At 43.0% G+C, this 20,863-nt stretch overlaps 1 protein-coding gene across 1 annotated transcript in view; it reads right to left on the reverse strand.

Annotated features, from left to right (window-relative positions):
* The window catches only part of SIMC1 (SUMO interacting motifs containing 1), an 85,520-nt gene that overhangs the window by 39,743 nt on the left and 24,914 nt on the right, over positions 1 to 20,863 (reverse strand). The window contains exons 2-4 of the mRNA XM_030808444.1: positions 9,394 to 10,737; positions 5,393 to 5,625; positions 4,297 to 4,366 (exon numbers count right to left, since the gene is read on the reverse strand). Of these exons, the coding sequence (XP_030664304.1) occupies positions 4,297 to 4,366; positions 5,393 to 5,625; positions 9,394 to 10,737 (1,647 nt within the window). The remainder of the gene's footprint in view (positions 1 to 4,296; positions 4,367 to 5,392; positions 5,626 to 9,393; positions 10,738 to 20,863) is intronic.

The raw sequence follows: 20,863 nt of genomic DNA on the forward strand, positions 1-20,863 counted from the left end.
CAAAACAAACAAATGAAATGTTTAAAAACCCCATCTTAGTTTTGTTCATTTTTTCCCTATTCTCCATTTATCTCTGCTCTAATCTTTACTATTACCTTCCTCTGCTAACTTTGGGTTCAGTTTCTTCTTTTCCTACTTTAGATATAGTCAGGTTGTTGGTTTGAGATCTTTCTTCTTTTTTAATGCAAGCATTTATTTACATCTGTAACTTCTTAGTGCTGCTTTTGCTGCATCCATAAGTTTTTGTATGTTGTATTTCCATTTTAATTTGTCTCAAGGTATTCTAAAATTTCCCATGAGATTTTTTTTTCTCTGAACCATTGTTGTGTGTTGTTTAGTTGCCACATATTTGTGGGTTTTCCAGATTTCATTCTGCTATTGATTTCTGGTTTCATCCCATTGTGATTGGAAGATACTTGGTAGAATGTCAATGTTTTTATATTTTGTTTAAGTCTTGTTTTGTGGCCCAACATGTGGTCTATCTGGAGAAAATTCCACGTACACTTGAGAAGAATGTGTGTTCTGCTGTTGTTGGGTGGAATGTTGTGTATATGTCTGTGGTTAAGTGGCCTATAGTATTGTTCAAGTCCTCTGTTTCCTTACTGATTTTCTGTTGGGTTATTTTATCCATTATTGAAAGTGGGGTATTGAATCTCCTACTATTATTGTGTTGTCTATTTCTTCTTTCAATTCTGTCAGTGTTTGCTTTACATATTTAGGAAGTCTGATGTTTAGTGCATATATATTTGTAATTGTTAAACCTCCTTGGTGAATTGACCCTTTTATTATATAATGTCCTTCTTTGCCACTTGTAACAGTTTTTGACTTAAAGTCTTTTTGTCTTGTATTAGTATAGCCACCCTTACTCTCTTTGGATTACCATTTGTGAGGAATATCTTTTCTCATCCTCTCACTTTCAGCAAGTCTTTCTATTTTTCTTTTTTTTTTTTTAGAGACATGGTCTTGCTCTGTCACCCAACTGGAGTGCAGTGGCACTATGATAGCCTACTGCAGCCTAGAACTCCTGGGCTCACAGGATCCTCCCACCTCAACCTCCACAGTAGCTGGGACAACAGGTGTGTGTTACTATGCCTACTAATTAAAAAAACTTTTTTAGAGGCAGAGTCTTTCTATGTTGTCTAGGCTGGTCCTGAACTCCTGACTTCAAGTAATCCTTCTACATTGGTCTCCCAAAGTGCTGGAATTACAGGCATGAGCCATTGCACCTGGCCACAAGAGTTTGGTATTTGAAAAGATACAAAGTGAGACTCTTGTAGATGGCATATAGTTGGATCCTGGTTTTCAGTCCATTCAGCTAATCTCTGTCTTTTATTTGGGGACTTTAATCTATTTGCATTTAAAATAATTACTGACAGGGAAGAACTTACTATGGCCGTATTAATTATTTCCTATATGTCTTGTAGCCTTTTCAGGCCTCCTTTCCTTTGTTACTGTCTTCCTTCATTTTTTGTTGATTTTTTTTTTTTTTTGAGAGGGGGTCTCGCTCTGTCGCCCAGGCTGGAGTGCAGTGGTGCAATCTCGGCTCACTGCAAGCTCCGCCTCCCGGGTTCACGCCATTCTCCTGCCTCAGCCTCTCCGAGTAGCTGGGACTACAGGCGCCCGCCACCACGCCCGGCTAATTTTTTTTTGTATTTTTAGTAGAGACGGGGTTTCACCGTGGTCTGGATCTCCTGACCTCGTGATCCGCCCGCCTCGGCCTCCCAAAGTGCTGGGATTACAAGCGTGAGCCACCGCACCCGGCCGATTTTTTTTGTAGTGACATGTTTTGATTTCTTTCTCATTTCCTTTTGGGTATATTCTATAGATATCTTACTTGAAGTTACCAATGAGATCACATAACATAAAGTTATAACAATCTAGTGTAACAACTTCAGTTGCATACAAAAACCTCTACTTCTTTACTACTCCACCGCAATTTATGTTATCAATGTCTTAAGTTAGATCTTTACATACTGTATACCCATAACTTGTTTAATTTTTTGAGACAGAGTCTTGCTCTGTTGCCCAAGCTGGAGTGCAGGGGCATGATTTTGGCTCACTGCAACCTCCACCTTCTGGGTTCAAGCAATTCTTGTGCCCGAGTAGCTGGGACTGCAGGCATGCACCACCGCACCCAGCTAATGTTTGTATTTTTAGTAGAGACAGCGTTTCACCATGTTGGCTGAGCTGGCCTCGAACTCCTGACCTCAGGTAATACTCCCATCTCAGCCTCCTACTCCAGGACAGGTGCGGTGGCTCACACCTGTAATCCCAGCACCTTGGGAGGCCGAGGTGGGCGGCCAGGCAGCCCCCGGACAAGTCAGTACATTGCATGCATGGTCCACTCTTTTGTTTCTGGCCCAAGGGAAGAGCCAAGGTATGGGAGGTTTTCTCCTGGTTGAACTATGCTTTGCCAGGGAGGGAGAGGGACACGGGCGCGCAAAATGCCACAAACTTGCCTAGCACTTTTGATAGACTATGTTCTTGGTTAGGCATTGGCTTGGGCACTGAAACTTCTTAATTCGGCTCTAGAGTTCTCACAGTATATTCTGGTCTGTATATGGTTGTTAATTCAGTGTCTCCATGGGGTAACAAGGGCCTGGAGCTTCCTAGTCTACAATCTTGCAGATGTCTCCCAGATTGTTCCTATTTAAAGCCCTCTGTTATTTCACTCCAGTCTGGACTAATTGCTTCCTAGGTGTGCTATTCATTGTAATCTTGGGACTTCAGTACTCTCCTGCATTAATTCTGATGTTCCCTGAATCCCGTGCCTCCCCCCTTTTTTTGATTACTTCCTCATTCCTTTGATATACTACCTCAGGTGACCTCCTAAGAAACAGGGTATGGGGATATATTTTCAAATTCCTGCATAGCTGGAAATGTCTTAATTCTATCCTCACACTAACTGATAGTTTGGCTAAGTACAGAATTCTAAGTAATTTGTTTTAGCCAATTGCTTTAGGTGAGCAGACAGAAAGTTGGCAATTAAACTTGGGGATCCTTAAAGGTCAGAATGTGGAAGACCTTCTTCCTGTAGCACCAACTCTGCACTAGCTGTCTTTGTTTATTACAGATGGTTCATTCAACATTTTTTTTTTTTTTTTTTTTTTTTTTGAGACAGAATTTCGCTCTTGCTGCCTAGGCTGGAGTGCAATGGCATGATCTTGGCTCACTGCAACCTCCATCTCCCGGGTTCAAGCGATTCTCCTGCCTCAGCCTTCCAAGTAGCCGGGATTACAGGCATGTGCCACCAGACCCAGCTAATTTTGTATTTTTTAGTAGAGACAGGGTTTCTCCATGTTGGGCAGGCTGGTCTCAAACTCCTGACCTCAGGTGATCTGCCAGCCTTGGCCTCCCAAAGTGCTGGGATTACAGGCATGAGCCACCGTGCCCGGCCTCATTCAACTTTTTTAGACAATAAATTCTCTGACTTTTTGCCTGAAGGTAGGTAACCTAGCTACTGATCCTTCTGCCCTCAGCAATGAAGAGGTTGGCTGTTCCATCCACAAACTTTCAATAAATATCCAACAGCCCACATCTGACTCCTGCCCTCTATTAGATATTGTGTTTCTAAGTCCAAGACCTCTCTGGTGCTCTAAAGTGAAGATTCGTCCTTCCTTGGCTGTAGCCTCTCTACATGTATGTGGCTTTCTCTGCCCAGCTTCATCAGTCATCACTCTTACATTCTCTGTAGGTCTCCCTAATCTTCATTCAAATCTACTATCCTTCCTCTTTTTTTATAGCCATGAATTCATAACTTTCTCTATTCATTTACTATTATTTTTAATGGGATCTCAAGGAGAGGTATAAGTAAATATACTAAATCTTGAATTGGAAGATAGCATATACCATTTCAATAGGAATTTTTTGGCAGGGGTGGGAGTATCAGGAAGGAATAATGGTGTAGACTTTATTACCAGATTTACTGTCACTTTTCTTTTTTCTTTTAAGACACGGTCTTGCTCTGTCACCCAGGCTGGAGTACAGTGTTGTGATCATGGATCACTATAGCCTCGACCTCCTAGGCTCAAGCAATCCTCCTGCCTCAGCCTTCTGTGTAGCTGGGACCACAGGCATGCATCACTATGCCTGGCTAAATATTGTATTTTTATTTTTGTAGAGACAGGGTCTCACTTTGTTGTCCAGGCTGGCCTTGAACTCCTGGGCTCAAACTGTCCTCCTGCCTCGGCCTCCCAAAATGCTGGGATTACAGGTGTAAGCCATGGCACCTGGTATCACTTTTCTTTACAGTTAAAACTTCCCCTACAGAACATATAATCTTATAATTGTTGTTACCTCTTCCTCCATGACATAGGTGAGCAGTTTCCAGTCCCACTCCACTGTCTTGGCATTGGCTGGATGTAGCCTGAAAGTCAAGTGAAATCAATTAGAATTATGGAGAATTTAGCGGAAGAAGGGATAGGATCTGGAAGGTGATAGAAGGAAGAAGCCTCTTCTTATCCTCCATTATCCTCCATGCTCTTGCTCACCTTCTGGTATCATACCATGTCAATCTGAGAGTAGTGGGACTTCATTGTTTTTTGCTACCCAGTATCCACTCCCCTTTTGGAAAGCTTTAGTACTATAATTTTGTCTTAAGAAACAACTCTTCACTACTCTTAACCAATAGTTTTACCTACCAGAACCCCAAAATGAAGTATGTGGCTTTTTTAGCCAATCGTGCTGTTCTACCCCTCAATTCATGGTGATCGGCTCAAAGATAAGGTCATGTCTCTCATTAGGCCAATTAAATCCTGCAAGACTAAATTTCAGAACTCTTGGGTGACTATAAAAGAAGCAGACACTCTTTCCCACTGGAAGTGTCATAAAAGCCTGAGGCTGAGAGGCTACCACATGCAGCCCCAAACAGAACTGAGGCTGAGAGGCTACCACATGCGGCCCCCAAAACAACTGAGGCTGAGAGGCTACCACATGCGGCCCCAAAACAGAACTGAGGCTGAGAGGCTACCACATGCGGCCCCCAAAACAACTGAGGCTGAGAGGCTACCACATGCGGCCCCCAAAACAGAACTGAGGCTGAGAGGCTACCACATGCGGCCCCAAACAGAACAGAGGCTGAGAGGCTACCACATGCGGCCCCCAAAACAGAACCGAAGTAGAGCTGCAGAATGAACGCTGGTAACCATTTTTGTTACTGAATCAAGTCACATCTCACTCCTCGGTTTCTAGTAACACGAGCCATTAAATTCTCTTTTACCAGTAGTTAAGGTCTGTTTGGACTGGGTTTCCTATCATTTGCAATTCAAATAACACTAATATACTAAGTCACCCACTGTAACGGTTAGGTTAAAAAAGCCTGTCAAGAGAAAGCTATGCCCTGAGTCCAAGATCCCTAGAAGATTCGCCAACAGCCAGAGGTTACGGTTCATACTGTTGAATTTTCATGAGAAGCATGTAGGCCTCCTTTAGGACATCCACAGTCTCAGAGCCACTGAGCAAGATTTTCTGGATGATGTGAGCCACAATTTCTCTTGGTGGGTAATGCTGGGGTGACACAAAGTCCATCAAAAACTGCACAGTCCCCAGGGGAAAATTCTCTTCAATGGTATTTGTTACCATTCTTAGTCTTCGATGAGGGATGGGTTCTAATTTTTGACCCTTGTTCTGTAGAGATTAAAAAGAAGGAAATTAGGAGGATTTCTTTTTTTTTTTTTTTGAGACGGAGTCTCGCTCTGTCCCCCAGGCTGGAGTGCAGTGGTGTGATTTCGGCTCACTGCAAGCTCCGCCTCCCAAGTTCACGCCATTCTCCTGCCTCAGCCTACAGAGTAGCTGGGACTACAGGCACCTGCCACCAAACCTGGCTAATTTTCTTTTGTATTTTTAGTAGAGACGGGGTTTCACTGTGTTAGCCAGGATGGTCTCAATCTCCTGACCTCATGATTCACCCGTCTCAGCCTCCCAAAGTGCTGGGATTACAGGCGTGAGCCACCGCGCCCAGTCGGGATTTCTATGGTATACAAAAATAAGAGGTTCTAGAATAGATTGAAGATGGCAAAGTTTTCCAGGCATTTGCAATATTTCATGATTAAAAAAAAAAAGAGGATGGGTGCAGTGGCTCACGCCTGTAATCCCAGCACTTTGGGAGGCCAAGGCAGGTGAACTGCTTGAGGTCAGGAGTTCGAGAGCAGCCTGGCCAACATGGTGAAACCCCGTCTCTACTAAAAATATAAAAATTAGCCAGACGTGGTGGCATGCATCTGTAGTCCCAGCTACTTGAAGGCTGAGACATGAGAATTGCTTAAACCCGGAAGGTGGAGGCTGCAGTGAACTGAGATGGTGCCACTGCACTCCAGCCTAGGTGACAGAGCGAGACTCCAAATCAAAACAAACAGACAAAAAAGAGCTTTATCTAAAAAACTTTTAATGACATGGGAAAAAGCTTATATAAAGTTAAAAAATCAGAATTCAAAATTGTACATATAACATGATTTCATCTATGTTAAAATATAGCATAGACAGAAAAATACAAAAGGGTCAAGAGGTAGCCTAGGTTGATTTTGGGGTGAGGGTAACTAGAGACTTAGGGATAGCTGTGATACTATATCAGATACCGAAATAGATAAGAAAGAAGTTTTAAATTCATTTTGTTGTTAGGAGAAGAATTCCATTTTTTTTTTTTGTGAGAACAGTAAATAGTTAAGTTGCTTCTTCCCCCAAAAAATATGTATATAAAGACTGCAAGAGAATACGTGAAAAGTGATTTTCTATTATGTGGGTGGTAGAATTAGGGGTGATTTTTTCTCTATGTGCTCTTCTATATTTTTCAATTTTGTCCATAATACACTTATTACTTTTTAATTAGAATTAAACAATTTTAAAGTTTGATATGAGGGTTTAGAAACAATAAATTTGGAGCTCTTTTTTTTTTTTTTTTGAGATAAAGTCTGGCTCTGTCACCCAGGCTGGAGTACAGTGGCATGATCATGGCTCACTGCAACCTCTGCCTCCCAGGCTCAAGCCATCCTCCCACCTCAGCCTCCCAAGTAGCTGGGACAATAGGCATGTGCCACCACGCTTGGCTAATTTTTTTTGTATTTTTAGTAGAGATGGGGTTTCGCCATGTTGCCCAGGCTGGTCTCGAACTTGTGAACTCAAGTGATCAAGCCTGTCTTGGCTTCCCAAAGTTCTGGGATTACAGGTGTGAGCCATCGTGTCTGGCCTTAAACAACTAATTTTTTTTTTTTTTTTTTTTTTTTTTGAGATCGAGTCTTGCTCTGTTGCCCAGGCTGGAGCGTGGTGGCGCAATCCTGGCTCACTGCAAGTTCCGCCTCCCGGGTTCACGCCATTCTCCTGCCTCAGCCTCCAGAGTAGCTGGGATACAGGTGTGTGCCACCATATTCAGCTAATCTTTGAATTTTTTATAAAGGGGGTTTCACCATGTTGCCCAGGCTGGTCTCAAACTCCTGGGCTCAAGCAATCCACCTACCACGGCCTCCCAAAATGCTGGGGTTCCAGGCGTGAGCCACCACGCCCAGCACTGAACACTTAATTGATCCTCAACTAGTTCTTACAATAATCTTAGGAAATACATACTATTATTATTCCTATTTTATAAATAAAGAAACTGAGATTTGGAGGGTAAGCATTTGTCATACAATAAATGGCAGAAGCTGGTTTCAAACACACGTGACATAAACTTCAGAGCCATCCTCTCAACCCCTACTCCCCATAAACAAAAAAAATAGTAAGTGTATATGTTAAAAATCCCAATTATTAAAATATGTAAAACGCCTACGAATAAAAAGGCAACTGGGAAGGAAATACATCAAATTATTCACAATAATAAATGCCGTCTGGGCCGGGCGCGGTGGCTCGCGCCTGTAATCCCAGAACTTTGGGAGGCAGGGGTGGGCGGATCACTTGAGGTCAGGAGTTCAAGACAAGCCTGGACAACATGGTGAAACCCTGTCTCTACTAAAACTACAAAAAGTTAGCCAGAAATGGTGGCGGGCGCCTGTAATCCCAGCTACGTGGGAGGCTGTGGCAGGAGAATCGCTTGAACCTGGGAGGCGGAGGTTGCAGTGAGTGAGCTGAGATCGTACCACTGTACTTCAGCCTAGGTGACATGGTGAGACTCTGTCTCAAAAAAAAAAACAATGAGCTAGTGGTCAGGCAGAGGCATAAAGGAGAAGACATAAAACATATTAGAAGATGTAATAATTTAAAAAAGAGAAAAAAAATCATTCTCCAAGGTCAAATCAGTGTGAATCCTTGGCTCCTGCCTACCTGGATCACTGCTTGAATGAGGAGAGCATACCTTTTGACACTGAACTGTTTCAAGCTGGTTTTCTTAATATGGGGGATGGGATGTACATAACTAAAAAACACTTCATACCGTGGAACTTAGCCACAGTTATTTTCCCTGACACATCTAGTTTACTTCTCATAAATCAATGATGACCAATGGAAAGTAGCATTCCCACTCATGTCTTAAAATTGAATTTCCTCCCCCAAAGTCAGCAAGTAATAATTTTGGAGGCCCTTAGGTGATAGAGTATTATTATCTCTGTGACATGGAAGCTGTAATAAAGGCACCACGAAGGGAAAAGCATAGGAGTTGAAGATAAAAATTTATTTATTTTTTTGAGACAGAGTCTTGCTCTGTGGCCAAGGCTGGAGTGCAGTGGTGCAGTCTCAGCTCACTGCAACCTCCGCCTCCCAGATTCAGGTGATTCTCCTGCCTTGGCCTCCTGAGTAGCTGGGATTACAGGTGTATGCCACCACATCCAGCTAGAAGATAAGAATTTACATAAGGCCTACGATGAGCCTGACACCCTGACACTTTCATGTATGACCCTGTGAGGTATGTTATTACTTCCATTTTACAGATAAGAAAGCTAAGGCTCAAAAAGGTAAAGTGCCCTGCCGGGCGTGGTGGCTCACACCTATAATCCCAGCACTTTGGGAGGGTGAGGCGGGTGGATCACGAGATCAGGAGATCGAGACCATCCTGGCTAACACGATGAAACCCTGTCTCTACTAAAAATACAAAAAATTAGCCAGGTGTGGCAGCATGCGCCTGTAGTCCCAGCTACTAGGGAGGCTGAGGTAGGAGAAACTCTTGAACCTGGGAGGCGGAGGTTGCAGTGAGCCAAGATTGTGCCACTGCACTCTAGCCTAGGAGACAGCAAGACTCGGTCTCAAAAAAAGAAAAACAAACAAAAAAAACAGTAAAGTAACCGTTTTCAAGTGTGGGGCTAAAATTTGAACCCAGATCTGGGCCTCTACACTGAATGGGTCTTCACAAGCAGAGGAAAAATAAGAAATTTCATTTATGCTTGACCTGTCCTCTCATGCATGGACTCTAGTCACACTGACCTTCTCCTAGGCCCAGGGAAAGGATACCTTCCCTGAGGGAAAATGTTAGCTCACCTCTCTTGTATCTTTATCCGGTATTAGTGTCTGAAAGAAGAGGTGATGAACCGGAGGTCGTAAGAAGTACTTCAGTCTATGCAGGCATGGTCTGTTGTACAACCCACCTTGTGGTGTTTGTGCTTGCACATGGGCAGACCCGGGTTTGGCAGGCTCTGACAGTGATATTTCTTTTCTGGCTGGGGTTTCCATGAGAGAGAGCCAAGGAACTTTCTCTAAGGGAGTTTCAGACTGTGGGCTGGGAGGGCAGCTTGGAGAGGACAGAGCTGAGATATCCATAGGCATGTCACGGTTCTGTACATCATTCTGGGTAAAGTCAGGCCTGTCTCCTGGTAAGTGAGGGATGTCTCTAGGTGAGTGTGTCACATCCCCTGATGAGTGTGGCATGTCTCCACGTGAACGTAACACATCTCCCGGTAAGTGTGGCATGTCCCCTGGTGACTGTGGCACATCTCCTGGAGACCCTAGCATGTCTCCTGGTGACTGTGGCACATCTGGTGATGGTGGCATGGTTCCTGGTGACTGTGGCATGTCTTGCAGGTATGCCACATCTTGTAGATGTAATATGTTTTGAGGCGGGCCTGATACATCTTGAGGTAGGCCCAGAGAGTCTTGAGGTGGGCTTGGTGAGTGTTGAGGATGCCATAACGAGTCTTGAGGTGGGCTTGGGATATTCTGCCGAGGGCATGGCACTTCTTGCGGTGGGTGAGTTAGAGCTGGTAGTTGGCACTGCATGGTTTGTGATGGGCATGACAAGGCTCGTGGTGGGCATGAGGAGGCTCGCGGTGGACAAGGTGAGGCTCTCAGTGGGCACGGCAAGGCTTGTAGTGGGCGAGACACATCTTGCTGTGGGCACGGCAAGGGTGCTTTTTGATTGTTGCTGCTGCTGCTGCTGCTACTATTATTGCTTGTTGGGGAGAGGGAGCTAACATCTGAAGACAGCTGTAGGCTTGCCAAGAAGCTGAGGTTACCTGTGAATGTGGCTGAGCTACAATTAGGCTCTGTTGGATAAACAGAGCCTCCACTGATGGATGTAGCGGGTGGGGGACCTACAAAGGTGTTTTCTTCCACTAGGTCCAAATCTACAGGATCACTGTTAATGATTCTCTGTGCTGTAGGCTGAGAGCTTCTGTCCACCTGCCCTTCCAACACCGCTTTGCCAGAGAGGCTGGCCCATGTCTGAAGACTGGTTGGCTCCTTCTGGGAAGGAGTGACAGGTTCTAAAGTTAAGTCAAGAGTGGCAATAGGTCTATTTTCTTCCTCAGCTCTTGTCAGGTCAATCACACACAGTCCACTGCGATCTTTTGTCCTTGGTCTGGTCTCTCTAGTTAAGTCAATGAAGTCCTGTTGAAGGATTGTATGAAGAGAAGAGGTCAAGATGGGAGTATTAGCTTTATCTGAGATGACTTAAGTCTTAGCCTTTAAGGATAAGCATTACTTTACCATTTCACCTCACTGATAAGTTACACATCTTGTATAACATAAGCAATAGTATTGCCAAAGCTGTCAATTTCTATACCTTCTTAAATTATCCAAAGGCCACATGCACATAACTAGGATCATAGCGGGATTTTTTTTTTTTTTCCTGGTCCAAGGAGGACAGGCGAATAGTAGCAGATATTCCAACCTTAAGTCACAAAGTCAAAAGCAACCTTTGTTTGGAAGGTCAAATATACAGGATAACCTAGAACAAAAGCTAAATAAGAAGTGAAGCAAATGTAAGAGAATCTATGTGCTAAGAACATGCTGAGTATTTTCACATATCTTTAATTTTCACAATGACCTGATAAGGTAGGCATTATCAATCCATCATACAGATGGGGAAACTAGAGTTCAGAGGGGTTAGGTTATCCACCTTAAGATTATACAGCTAAGTAGCAGAGACAGACATTCAAACACAGATCTGTCTCCTTCTTTCCCTGTGAGGGCCTAGGAATGCACAACTTGATTCAATATGTAATCAGCCTAGAAACAGATATGAAAGTAATATAAGAAGGGTAATAAAACCAATAGTGTAAGTCTGAGCCCTAAGTAAGTAAATTAATGAAAACTTCCGATCTCCACTTCCATTCCTTGGCAAATTGATCAGGCTATTCACAAAGCCTAATGATACAGTACGGAGGTATTGTAATCAACCTCTGTACCATGAGCCTGGAAAAATATTGCTCTACCTTCCAGGTGTCTTCTCACTTACTTGGATACTATTGCCACTGACGCTAGCAATACTATTGCTGCTATCACAGCTACCATGCTATTTCTCTTAATAGATGGTCAACACTGTCAACAGCATCAAAGCAAAATACAGAATTCTGAGTGGGTCAAGTGAGAAGTTGGCATCCTAGAATAGGGATTCCCTCATCCTGGAATAGGGATTACTTGGTGAAACCTAATGCCTCATTCTTAGGAAGCAGTCATATAGTATCACCACCTTTGGTGGCTTGGCTCTCAATGGCTAGAATGGAACATAAATAGCTGAAAGGCCATCAAAGGTCTGAACTCAACTCCTCTCCTATAGCCAGCTGCTAAAATGCAACACAGGTCTCTCCCATTTATTATTTATTTATTTATTCATTCATTCATTCATTCATTCATTCTTGAGACAGAGTCTCGCTCTGTTAGCCTAGGCTGGAGTGCAGTGGTACAATCTCAGCTCACTGCAAACTCTGCCTCCTGGGTTCAAGCGATTCTCCTGCCTCAGCCTCCCAAGTAGCTGGGATTACAGATGTACGCCACCACACCAGACTAATTTCTGTATTTTATTTAATATTCTGTATTTATTTCTGTAGAGGTCGGGTTTCACCATGTTGGCCAGGCTGGTCTCAAACTCCTGACCTCAGGTGATCCGCCCGCTTTGGCCTCCCAAAGTGCTGGGATTACAGGCATGAGCCACTGTGCCTGGACTATTTAAAACCCATCACCGGCTAGGCACGGTGGAACACCTAGGGCCTAGAAATGTTTGCTTTTGTCCTTTTACCTGGAATGACTATTATCCCTTTGATTGTTTGGAGTTTCTTGTCTTTCAAGACACAGCACACCTACCATTATGTGTGAAATCCTTCCAGATCACTTCTCCCCACTGGTTAAACTAACCCCTTCCTCTATCATGTCTCCACTGAACCTATGCAAACCTCTCTCTTTATCCTCAAGAATTTAATGATATTGAAAATAGAAATGTATTTTTACTTCATTTTCCAATTGTCCATTGCTAATATAAATATACTTGATTTATGTATATTAATACTGTATCCTGGCCGGGCGTGGTGGCTCACGCTTGTAATCCCAGCACTTTGGGAGGCCGAGGCGGGCGGATCACGAGGTCAGGAGATCGAGACCACGGTGAAACCCCATCTCTACTAAAAATACAAAAAAAAAAAAAAAAAAAAAAATACTGTATCCTGCAACCTTGCTAAGTTCACATACTAGTTTGAGTAAACTCTTTTTTGTTGATTCTTTGGGATTTCTTTTTTTTTCTTTTTCTTTTTTTATTCTTTCAATTTATTTTATTAAGTGTTTGCTTACATTTTATTTTTATTTATTTTTAACTTTTAAAAAAATTATTATAAGTTCTAGGGTACATGTGCACAATGTGCAGGTTTGTTACATATGTATACATGTGCCATGTTAGTGTGCTGCACTCATTAACTTGTCATTTACATTAGGTATATCTCCTAATGCTATCCCTCCCCTAGCCCCCCACCCCACAACAGGCCCCGGTGTGTGATGTTCCCCTTCCTGTGTCCAAGTGTTCTCATTGTTCAATTCCCACCTATGAGTGAGAACATGCAGTGTTTGGTTTTCTGTCCTTGTGATAGTTTACTGAGAATGATGATTTCCAGCTTCATCCATGTCCCTACAAAGGACATGAACTCATCCTTTTTTATGGCTGCATAGTATTCCATGGTGTATATGTGCCACATTTTCTTAATCCAGTCTGTCACTGATGGACGTTTGGGTTGGTTCCAAGTCTTTGCTATTGTGAATAGTGCCGCAATAAACATACGTGTGCCTGTGTCTTTATTTAGCAGCATGATTTATAATCCTTTGGGTATATACCCAGTAATGGGATGGCTGAGTCAGATGGTATTTCTAGTTCTAGATCCTTGAGGAACCGCCACACTGTCTTCCACAATGGAACTAGTTTACAGTCCCACTAACAGTGTAAAAGTGTTCCTATTTCTCCACATCCTCTCCAGCACCTGTCGTTTCCTGACTTTTTAATGATCGCCATTCTAACTGGTGTGAGATGGTATCTCATTGTGGTTTTGATTTGCATTTCTCTGAGCCAGTGATGAAGAGCACTTTTTCATGTATCTGTTGGCTGCATAAATTTCTTCTTTTGAAAAGTATCTGTTCATATCCTTTGCCCACTTTTTGATAGGGCCGTTTGATTTTTTCTTGTAAATTTAAGTTCTTCGTAGATTCTGGATATTAGCCCTTTGTCAGATGGGTAGATTGCAAAAATTTTCTCCCATTCTGTAGGTTGCCTGTTCACTCTGATGGTAGTTTCTTCTGATGTGCAGAAGCTCTTTAATTAGATCCCATTTGTCAATTTTGGCTTTTGCTGCCATTGCTTTTGGTGTTTTAGACATGAAGTCTTTGCCCATGCCTATATCCTGAATGGTACTGCCTAGGGTTTCTTCTAGGGTTTTTATGGTTTTAGGTCTAACATTTAAGTCTTTAATCCATCTTGAGTTAATTTTTGTATAAGGTGTAAGGAAGGGATCCAGTTTCAGCTTTCTACATATGGCTAGTCAGTTTTCCCAGCACCATTTATTAAATAGGGAATCCTTTCCCCATTGCTTGTTTTTGTCAGGTTTGTCAAAGATCAGATAGTTGCAGATGTGTGGTATTATTTCTGAGGGCTCTGTTCTGTTCCATTGGTCTATATCTCTGTTTTGGTACCAGTACCATCCTGTTTTGGTTACTGTAGCCTTGTAGTATAGTTTGAAGTCAGGTAGCGTGATGCCTCTAGCTTTGTTCTTTTTGTTTAGGACTGTCTTGGCAATGCAGGCTTTCTGGTTCCATATGAACTTTAAAGTAGTTTTTTTCCAATTCTGAGAAGAAAGTCATTGGTAGCTTGATGGGGATGGCATTCAATCTATAAATTACCTTGGGCAGTATGGCCACTTTCATATTGATTCTTCCTATCCATGAGCATGAAATGTTTTTCCATTTGTTTGTGTCCTATTTTATTTTGTTGAGCAGTGGTTTGTAGTTCTCCTTGAAGAGGTCCTTCACATCCCTTGTAAGTTGGATTCCTAGGTATTTTATTCTCTTTGAAGCAACCGTGAATGGGAATTCACTCATGATTTGGCTCTCTGTCTGCTATTGGTGTATAAGAATGCTTGTGATTTTTGCACATTGATTTTGTATCCTAAGACTTTGCTGAAGTTGCTTATCAGCTTAAGGAGATTTTGGGCTGAGACGATGGGGTTTTCTAGATATACAATCATGTCATCTGCAAACAGGGACAATTTGACTTCCTCTTTTCCTAACTGAATACCCTTTATTTCCTTCTCCTGCCTGATTGCCCTGGCCAGAAATTTCAACACTATGTTGAATAGGAGTGCTGAGAGACGGCATCCCTGTCTTGTGCCAGTTTTCAAAGGGAATACTTCCAGTTTTTGCCCATTCAGTATGATATTGGCTGTGGGTTTGTCATAAATAGCCCTTATTATTTTGAGATACGTCCCATCAATACCTAATTTATTGAGCGTTTTTAGCATGAAGGGCTGTTGAATTTTGTCGAAGGCCTTTTCTGCATCTATTGAAATAATCATGTGGTTTTTGTCTTTGGTTCTGTTTATATGGTGGATTATGTTTATTGATTTGCATATGTTGAACCAGCCTTGCATCCCAGGGATGAAGCCCACTTGATCATGGTGGATAAGCAATTTGATGTGCTGCTGGATTTGGTTTGCCAGTATTTTATTGAGGATTTTTGCATCGATGTTCATCAGGGATATTGGTCTAAAATTCTCTTTTTTTGTTGTGTCTCTGCCAGGCTTTGGTATCAGGATGATGCTGGCCTCATAAAATGAGTTAGGGAGGATTCCCTCTTTTTCTGTTGATTGGAATAGTTTCAGAAGGAATGGTACCAGCTCTCTGTTGTACCTCTGGTAGAATTTGGCTGTGAATCTGTCTGGTCCTGGACTTTTTTTGGTTGGTAGGCTATTAATTATTGCCTCAATTTCAGAGCCTGTTATTGGTCTATTCAGGGATTCAACTTCTTCCTGCTTTAGTCTTGGGAGGGTGTATGTGTCCAGGAATTTATCCATTTCTTCTAGATTTTCTAGTTTATTTGCATAGAAGTGTTTATAGTATTCTCTGATGGTAGTTTGTATTTCTGTGGGATTGGTGGTGATAACCTCTTTATCATTTTTTATGGCGTCAATTTGATTCTTCTCTTTTCTTATTAGTCTTGCTAGTGGTCTATCAATTTTGTTGATCTTTTCAAAAAACCAGCTCCTGGATTCATTGATTTTTTGAAGGGTTTTTTGTGTCTCTATTTCCTTCAGTTCTGCTCTGATCTTAGTTATTTCTTGCCTTCTGCTAGCTAGCTTTTGAATGTGCTTGCTCTTGCTTCTCTAGTTCTTTTAACTGTGATGTTAGGGTGTCAATTTTAGATCTTTCCTGCTTTCTCTTGTGGGCATTTAGTGCTATAAATTTCCCTCTACACACTGCTTTAAATGTGTCCCAGAGATTCTGGTATGTTGTGTCTTTGTTCTCATTGGTTTCAAAGAACATCTTTATTTCTGCCTTCATTTCGTTATGTACCCAGTAGTCATTCAGGAGCAGGTTGTTCAGTTTCCATGTAGTTGAGTGGTTTTGAGTGAATTTCTTAATCCTGAGTTCTAGTTTGATTGCACTGTGGTCTGAGAGACAGTTTGTTATAATTTCTGTTCTTTTACATTTGCTGAGGAGTGCTTTACTTCCAACTATATGATCAATTTTGGAATAGGTGTGCTGTGGTGCTGAGAAAAAGGTATACTCTGTTGATTTGGGGTGGAGAGTTCTGTAGATGTCTATTAGGTCTGCTTGGTACAGAGCTGAGTTCAATTCCTGGATATCCTTGTTAACTTTCTGTCTCATTGATCTGTCTAACATTGACAGTGGGGTGTTAAAGTCTCCCATTATTATTGTGTGGGAGTCTAAGTCTCTTTGCAGGTCTCTAAGGACTTGCTTTATGAATCTGGGTGCTCCTGTATTGGGTGCATATATATTTAGGATAGTTAGCTTTTCTTGTTGAATTGATCCCTTTACCATTATGTAATGGCCTTCTTTGTCTCTTGATCTTTGTTGGTTTAAAGTCTGTTTTATCAGAGACTAGGATTGCAACCCCTGCTTTTTTTGTTTTCCATTTGCTTGGTAGATCTTCCTCCATCCCTTTATTTTGAGCCTATGTGTGTCTCTGCACGTGAGATGGATCTCCTGAATACAGCACACTGATGGGTCTTGACTCTTTACCCAATTTGCCAGTCTGTGCCTTTTAATTGGAGCATTTAGCACATCTACATTTAAGGTTAATATTGTTATGTGTGAATTTGATCCTGTCATTATGATGTTAACTGGTTATTTTGCTTGTTAGTTGATGCAGTTTCTTCCTAGCATTGATAGTCTTTACAATTTGGCATGTTTTTGCAGTGGCTGCTACTAGTTGTTTCTTTCCATGTTTAGTGCTTCCTTCAGGAGCTCTTGTAAGGCAGGCCTGGTGGTGACAAAATCTCTCAGCATTTGCTTGTCTGTAAAGGATTTTATTTCTCCTTCACTTATGAAGCTTAGTTTGGGTGGATATGAAATTCTGGGTTGAAAATTCTTTTCTTTAAGAATGTTGAATATTGGCCCCCACTCTCTTCTGGCATATAGAGTTTATGCTGAGAGATCAGCTGTTAGTCTGTTGGGCTTCCCTTTGTGGGTAACCCGACCTTTCTCTGGCTGCCCTTAACATTTTTTCCTTCATTTCAACTTTGGTGAATCTGACAATTATGTGCCTTGGGGTTGCTCTTCTCGAGGAGTATCTTTGTGGCATTCTCTGTACTTCCTGAATTTGAATGTTGGCCTGCCTTGCTAGGTTGGGGAAGTTCTCCTGGATGATATCCTGAAGAGTGTTTTCCAACTTGGTTCCATTCTCCCCGTCACTTTCAAGTACACCAGTCAGACGCAGATTTGGTCTTTTCACATAGTCCCATATTTCTTGGAGGCTTTGTTTGTTTCTTTTTACTCTTTTTTCTCTAAACTTCTCTTCTTGCTTCATTTCATTCATTTGATCTTCAATCACTGATATCCTTTCTTCCAGTGGATCGAATCAGCTACTGAAGCTTGTGCATGCATCACGTAGTTCTCATGGCATGGTTTTCAGCTCCATCAGGTCATTAAAGGACTTCTGTTCACTGGTTATTCTAGTTAGCCATTTGTCTAATCTTTTTTCAAGGTTTTTAGCTTCTTTTCAATGGGTTCAAACATCCTCCTTTAGCTAGGAGAAGTTTGATCATCTGAAGTCTTCTTCTCTCAACTCGTCAAAGTCATTCTCCATCCAGCTTTGTTCTGTTGCTGGTGAGGAGCTGCATTCCTTTGGAGGAGAAGAGGAGCTCTGATTTTTAGAATTTTCAGCTTTTCTGCTCTGGTTTCTCACCATCTTTGTGGTTTTATCTACCTTTGGTCTTTGATGATGATGACGTACAGATGGGGTTTTGGTGTGACTGTCCTTTCTGTTTGTTAGTTTTCCTTCTAACAGTCAGGATCCTTAGCTGCAGGTCTGTTGAAGTTTGCTGGAGGTCCACTCCAGACCCTGTTTGCCTGGGTATCACCAGTGGAGGCTGCAGAACAGCAAATATTGCAGAACAGCAAATGTTGCTGCCTGATCATTCCTTTGGAAGCTTCATCTCAGAGGGGCACCCGGCTGTGTGAGGTGTCAGTTGGCCCCTACTGGGAAGTGCCTCCCAGTTAGGCTACTCAGGGGTCAGGGACCCACTTGAGGAGGCAGTCTGTCCGTTCTCAGATCTCAAACTCTGTGCTGGGAGAACCACTACTCTCTTCAAAGCTGTCAGATAGGGACATTTAAGTCTGCAGAAGTTTCTGCTGCCTTTTGTTCGGCTATGCCCTGCCCCTAGAGGTGGAGTCTACAGAGGCAGGCAGGCCTCCTTGAGCTGTGGTGGGCTCCACCCAGTTTGAGCTTCCTGGCTGCTTTGTTTACCTACTCAAGCCTCAGCAATGGCGGGCACCCTTCCCCAAGCCTCGCTGGCACCTTGCAGTTCGATCTCAGACTGCTGTGCTAGCAATGAGTGAGGCTCCGTGGGCGTGGGACCCTCCAAGCCAGGCATGGGATACAACCTCCTGGTGTGCCGTTTGCTAAGACCGTTGGAAAAGTACAGTATTAGGGTGGGAGTGACCCCATTTTCCAGGTGCCGTCTGTCACAGATTCCCTTGGCTAGGGGAGGGAATTCCCTGACCCTTTGAGCTTCCCGGGTGAGGCGATGCCTCGCCCTGCTTCAGCTCTCGCTCGGTGGGCTGTACCCACTGCCCTGCACCCACTGTCTGACAAGCCCCATTGAGATGAACCCGGTACCTCAGTTGGAAATGCAGAAATCACCCGTCTTCTGCATTGCTCACGCTGGGAGCTGTAGACTGGAGCTGTTCCTATTCGGCTATCTTGGAACCTAGGATTTCTATATACATTTCTATATATGTGTTGTCTGCAAATAAGTTTTACTTCCTTTCCGATCTGTATTTTTTTTTTTTTTTGCCTTATTGCAGTTGCTAAGGCATTCAGTATAATTCTGAATAGAATTGCCAAGAACAGACATTCTTGCTTTTTGTTTTTTGAGATGGGGTCTCACTATGTCACACAGGCTGGAGTGCAGTGGAGTGATCCTATGACCTCAGCCTCCTATGTAGCAGGGACTGCAGGTGTGTACCATCATGCTCAGCTTTTTTTTTTTATAGAGACGCGATGTCACTACAGACTGGTCTTGAACTCCTGGGCTCAAGGAATCCTCTTGCCTTGGTCTCCCAAAGTGGTGGGATGACCAGCGTGAGCCACTGTGCCTGGCCCTTGTGTTTTTTCTTTTTAATTTTTATAAGTGCATAGTAGATATATATTATAACCCTCAGTCATTTTGAAATGTATAATAAAATATTGCTTACTGTAGTCACCTTGTTGTGCTATCAATACTAGATCTTATTCATTGTATCTAACAATATTTTTGTACCCATTAACCATCCATTCTCTCCCAACCCCCTACTCCCCTTCCTAGCCTCTGGTAACCATCATTCTACTCACTATCACCATGAGTCTAATTTTTAGCTCTCACAAACAGTGAGGACATGCAAAGTTTGTCTTTCTGTGCCTAACTTATTTCACTTAACAGAATGTTGTCTGGTTCTGGAAGGTTATTAATAATTATTGATTCTATTTCTTTACTGGATATAGGTCTACTTAAATTTATCTACTCATACACTTTTTTTTTTTTTTTGAGACAGAGCCTTGCTCTGTCACCCAGGCTGGATCACAGCGGCGAGATCTTGGCTCACTGCAACCTCCGCCTCCAGGGTTCAAATGATTCTCAGGCCTCAGCCTCCTGAGTAGCTGGGATTACAGGTGCCTGCCACCATGCCTGGCTAATTTTTGTATTTTTAGTAGAGACGGGGTTTCGCCATGTTGGCCAGGCTGGTCTCGAACTCCTGCCCTCAGGTGATCCGCCCACCTTGGCCTCCCAAAGTGCTGGGATTACAGGCCACCATGCCTGGCCCCTCTTTACTCTTCCCTCTCCTCCTGGTGCTGTGAGTTGTGCTGCCTGAAGTTGGGGAAGGGGTGACATAAGCTTTCCCTTGGCTGCCCCAGCTGGTGTCTCACTGGATCGTGTGGACCCCAAATCCACTGGCTCTGAGCCCAACACAGCACCAGGACTTGTGCAGGAATTGCAGTCCTTGTGGCCTAGACTGCCTTTCAAATTTATTTAGCACCCCAGAGCACCTTAGCCCATGGTGGTGGGGCTAGCTGGAACTCAAGTTCCGACTTCTAGGATGGACGATTTGCCTCTAGCTATGTCTGTTCTAAACGCTTCTGCTGTGGGCACTGGCCAAATTCTGCCGTGTGTTGTTTTCTGCTGTGACAGGGCTGCAGTGAGTTCCAATGCAAAGTCTCACAATCACTTTGCTTTCCCTTCCCCAAGCACACAGATTCTCTCTCCACATCATACTGCACTGCTGGATGACGGAAGAGGCGTGGTATAGGCAATTCAAGACTATCTTTCCTAACCTCTTCAGTGCCTCTTTCCTTAATATGTTAAAACCAGGTACTGTGATTGCTCACCTGAGTTTTAGTTCTTCTGAAAGTGCTTTCTTGTGTGGATAGTTGTGCAAGTTGGTGTTCTTGCTTGGGGGACAAATGCTGAAGGGTTCTATTCAGCCATCTTGCTCTGCCTCCCCTGCTTGTTCTTAAACTTAGAAGAAAGAATTTCAGACTTCCATC

The sequence above is a fragment of the Nomascus leucogenys genome, unplaced genomic scaffold (assembly GCF_006542625.1).
Source record: "Nomascus leucogenys isolate Asia unplaced genomic scaffold, Asia_NLE_v1 Super-Scaffold_3019, whole genome shotgun sequence".
Lineage (NCBI taxonomy): Eukaryota > Metazoa > Chordata > Mammalia > Primates > Hylobatidae > Nomascus > Nomascus leucogenys.